This window comes from Elephantulus edwardii, unplaced genomic scaffold, assembly GCF_000299155.1.
Source record: "Elephantulus edwardii isolate Elephantulus edwardi_28Jun2011 unplaced genomic scaffold, EleEdw1.0 scaffold00113, whole genome shotgun sequence".
Lineage (NCBI taxonomy): Eukaryota > Metazoa > Chordata > Mammalia > Macroscelidea > Macroscelididae > Elephantulus > Elephantulus edwardii.
In genome coordinates, this window is record NW_006399863.1 from 11,171,704 (window position 1) to 11,174,628 (window position 2,925).

At 38.0% G+C, this 2,925-nt stretch overlaps 1 protein-coding gene across 1 annotated transcript; it reads left to right on the forward strand.

Annotated features, from left to right (window-relative positions):
* The first annotated feature begins 1,075 nt into the window (after positions 1-1,075).
* Positions 1,076-2,023, forward strand: LOC102865023 (olfactory receptor 5M10-like). Its single transcript, XM_006892318.1, has one exon. The coding sequence runs from the start codon at positions 1,076-1,078 to the stop codon at positions 2,021-2,023; it is 948 nt and encodes a 315-aa protein (XP_006892380.1).
* The last annotated feature ends 902 nt before the right edge of the window (positions 2,024-2,925 follow it).

Below are 2,925 nucleotides of genomic sequence, written 5' to 3' on the forward strand. Positions count from 1 at the left end.
GACCTGGAAACCTGGACCATATTTAAACCATATTTATGCTTTCCAACATTTCCAAGAGTATATTAGTGGTACTTAAAAAGTGGCAAAAATCCATATATTTTAACTAATTTTTCCTTGGCTTGTCTTCAGTCTCTTTAAGAGTTATTTCCAAATAGCTATTTAAATGCATGATATGATATGATATATTATTATATTATATTAGATATTATTATATTGTATTAGATATTATATTATATTAGAGTTTAGTATATCATATCATTAAATTATATTATGTTCCTTATTATCCTTCCTTTTTCATCAGATCGCTTGTTTCTACATGAAAAATACTAGCTGTTACATATCTATCTTTCATCTCTCTCTCTCTCTAAATACATGTTTCACAAGGGTAAATACTTTTTCACTTCTGTAACCTCATTTCCAGAACATACAAAACTAAACTCTGCAGTGTAAAAAATAAATGGGATATACTTTTAAGTAGAGAAGAAATTCTTGATTCTGTACCTTCTCAGCTACATATCAAGATATAAATGCCACTAATCTAATCAGGATGAAATTTATTAGAGAATTATGAACATTTACATTGTATCTAAAAATATTAGGATATCAGGTAAAAGGTGACCAGAGAACTCCAACTGGCTTCAATGATGATTATGAGCTGTATTTTTTTTTTTTTACTCAAGATGTTGGTGGCAAGTACCAAATATATGGTTCCCTTAAGAATGCATATATTTATGTATGAATATGCATACTCTTTCAAGTAATTGTGTTGACGTGTCTGTGTATATGATTGTGTGTGTATGTGAGAAAGAGACAGAGAGACAAAAAGATTTTCATATGGATAAAGAAAAGAGGCAGAAGTAAAGATACCACAGGTATTTGTTATTGAGGGTTGGTTCTGAATTATTCAAGTAGACACTCTTATGATTCTTTATAAATAAGCATATCATAAGCATAATTATCCCCATGTTGAAAGTATCAATGACTGAATGATAAAATAAATGCTATAAATACAAGCTCAAAATCAGTTCGAAATCCTCACATTTCTTGACATTTTCAGTTTGTAAAAGATGGGAAAATGCTCTCCCTAAACCACAGCACAGTGACCAGATTCATTCTCTTGGGCCTCACAGACGACCCAGTGCTGGAGAAGATCCTGTTTGTGGTGTTTCTGGTGATCTATCTCGTCACGATGGTGGGGAATCTGTGCATGATCTTGTTGATCAGGACCAATGCTCGTCTGCAAACTCCCATGTATTTCTTCCTTGGCCACCTTTCTTTTGTTGACATTTGCTATTCCTCCAATATTACTCCCAACATGCTGTACAACTTCCTCTCGGACCAAAAGGCCATCTCCTACGCTGGGTGCTTCACACAGTGCCTTCTCTTCATTGCTCTGGTGATCACAGAGTTCTACATCCTTGCTTCAATGGCATTGGATCGCTATGTTGCCATTTGCAGCCCTCTGCATTACACAACCAGGATGTCCAAGAGTGTTTGCGTCACCCTAGTCACAGTCCCTTATACTTACGGCTTCCTGAATGGGCTCTCTCAGGCGGTTTTGACTTTTCAGTTATCTTTCTGTGGCTCCCCTGAAATCAACCATTTTTATTGTGCTGACCCTCCCCTTATAATGTTGGCCTGCTCTGACACCTATGTTAAAAAGATGGCTATGTTTATAGTTGCTGGTTTTACTCTCTCAAGCTCTCTCTTCATTATTCTCCTGTCCTACCTTTTCATTTTTGCAACCATCCTGAAGATGCGTTCTGCTGAAGGCAGGCACAAAGCCTTCTCTACCTGTGGTTCCCACCTGACGACAGTTACCATATTTTATGGAACTCTCTTCTGCATGTATCTACGTCCCCCATCTGAGAAGTCCGTAGAGGAGTCCAAAGTTATTGCAGTGTTTTATGCTTTTTTGAGTCCAATGCTGAACCCACTAATCTACAGCCTGAGGAACAAGGATGTGATTCATGCCATGCAACAAGCCGTCAAGGGAAATCTCTTCCATAAAATTATAGCTTAAGGGTCTGTTCTTCTCTAAACACACACACACACAAAATATATAATAAAATGGTGACTCCTTTGGAAGGATAAATCTACTACTCTATGTTTATGTTTGCCAACATGAACTTTCATTGATCACTTTGATTAATTTTTCTTCCTTTTTAATAGTTTATGACACTTTAGGCAGTATCAGTATGGTTGGTGAAGAGATTGAGATACTTAACAGTTTTAGTTTACTTGGCTCCACAGTCAACACTCTTGGTAACAGCAGCCAGGAAATCAGGAGATGAATTGCACTGGGTAAGTCAGCTGAGTGGGACCTCTCAAGAGTACTGAAGAGAAATGATGTCAGGCTGGAGACTAAGGTGCACCTGATCCAGGCTATATTCTTTGCAATTACATGCTATGCATCAGATAATTGGACAGTGAATAGGGATGACAGAAATAGAATTGATGTCTTTGCGTTGTGGTGCTGGAGAAGAGTGTTGACTATATCATGGACTGCTAGGAGAACAAACAGGTTTGTCCTGGAGAGGATGAAGCCAGAATGTTCCTTGGAGACAAGGATTCTGAAGATTCATCTGACAAACTTCGGGCATGTTGCAAGGAAGGACTGGTCCTTAGAGAGGGACATCATGTTTGGGAGAGTAAAGGGACAGAACAGGAGAGAAAGACCCTAGATGAGATGGATCAATTCTGTGAGTGGAGTGGTGGGAATGAGTGTGTTTGAGACAGTGAGGTTGGTACAGGATAGAATAGTGTTTAGTGTTCTTGTACCTAGGATCGCTATGAGTTGCAAGCGACTCGATGGCACATAGGGACAACAGCTTACAAAAATGTTTAATAGTTCAGTCTTAAAAGGCTTTCTTTAATGGATAGTAAGTTACTTGCTCAGACACTGAAAGTAACTCAGAAACTAAG

Bases quoted from the DNA above. Each gene is read 5' to 3' on its own strand.
- LOC102865023 (XM_006892318.1), top strand. From the start codon at position 1,076: ATGCTCTCCCTAAACCACAGCACAGTGACCAGATTCATTCTCTTGGGC.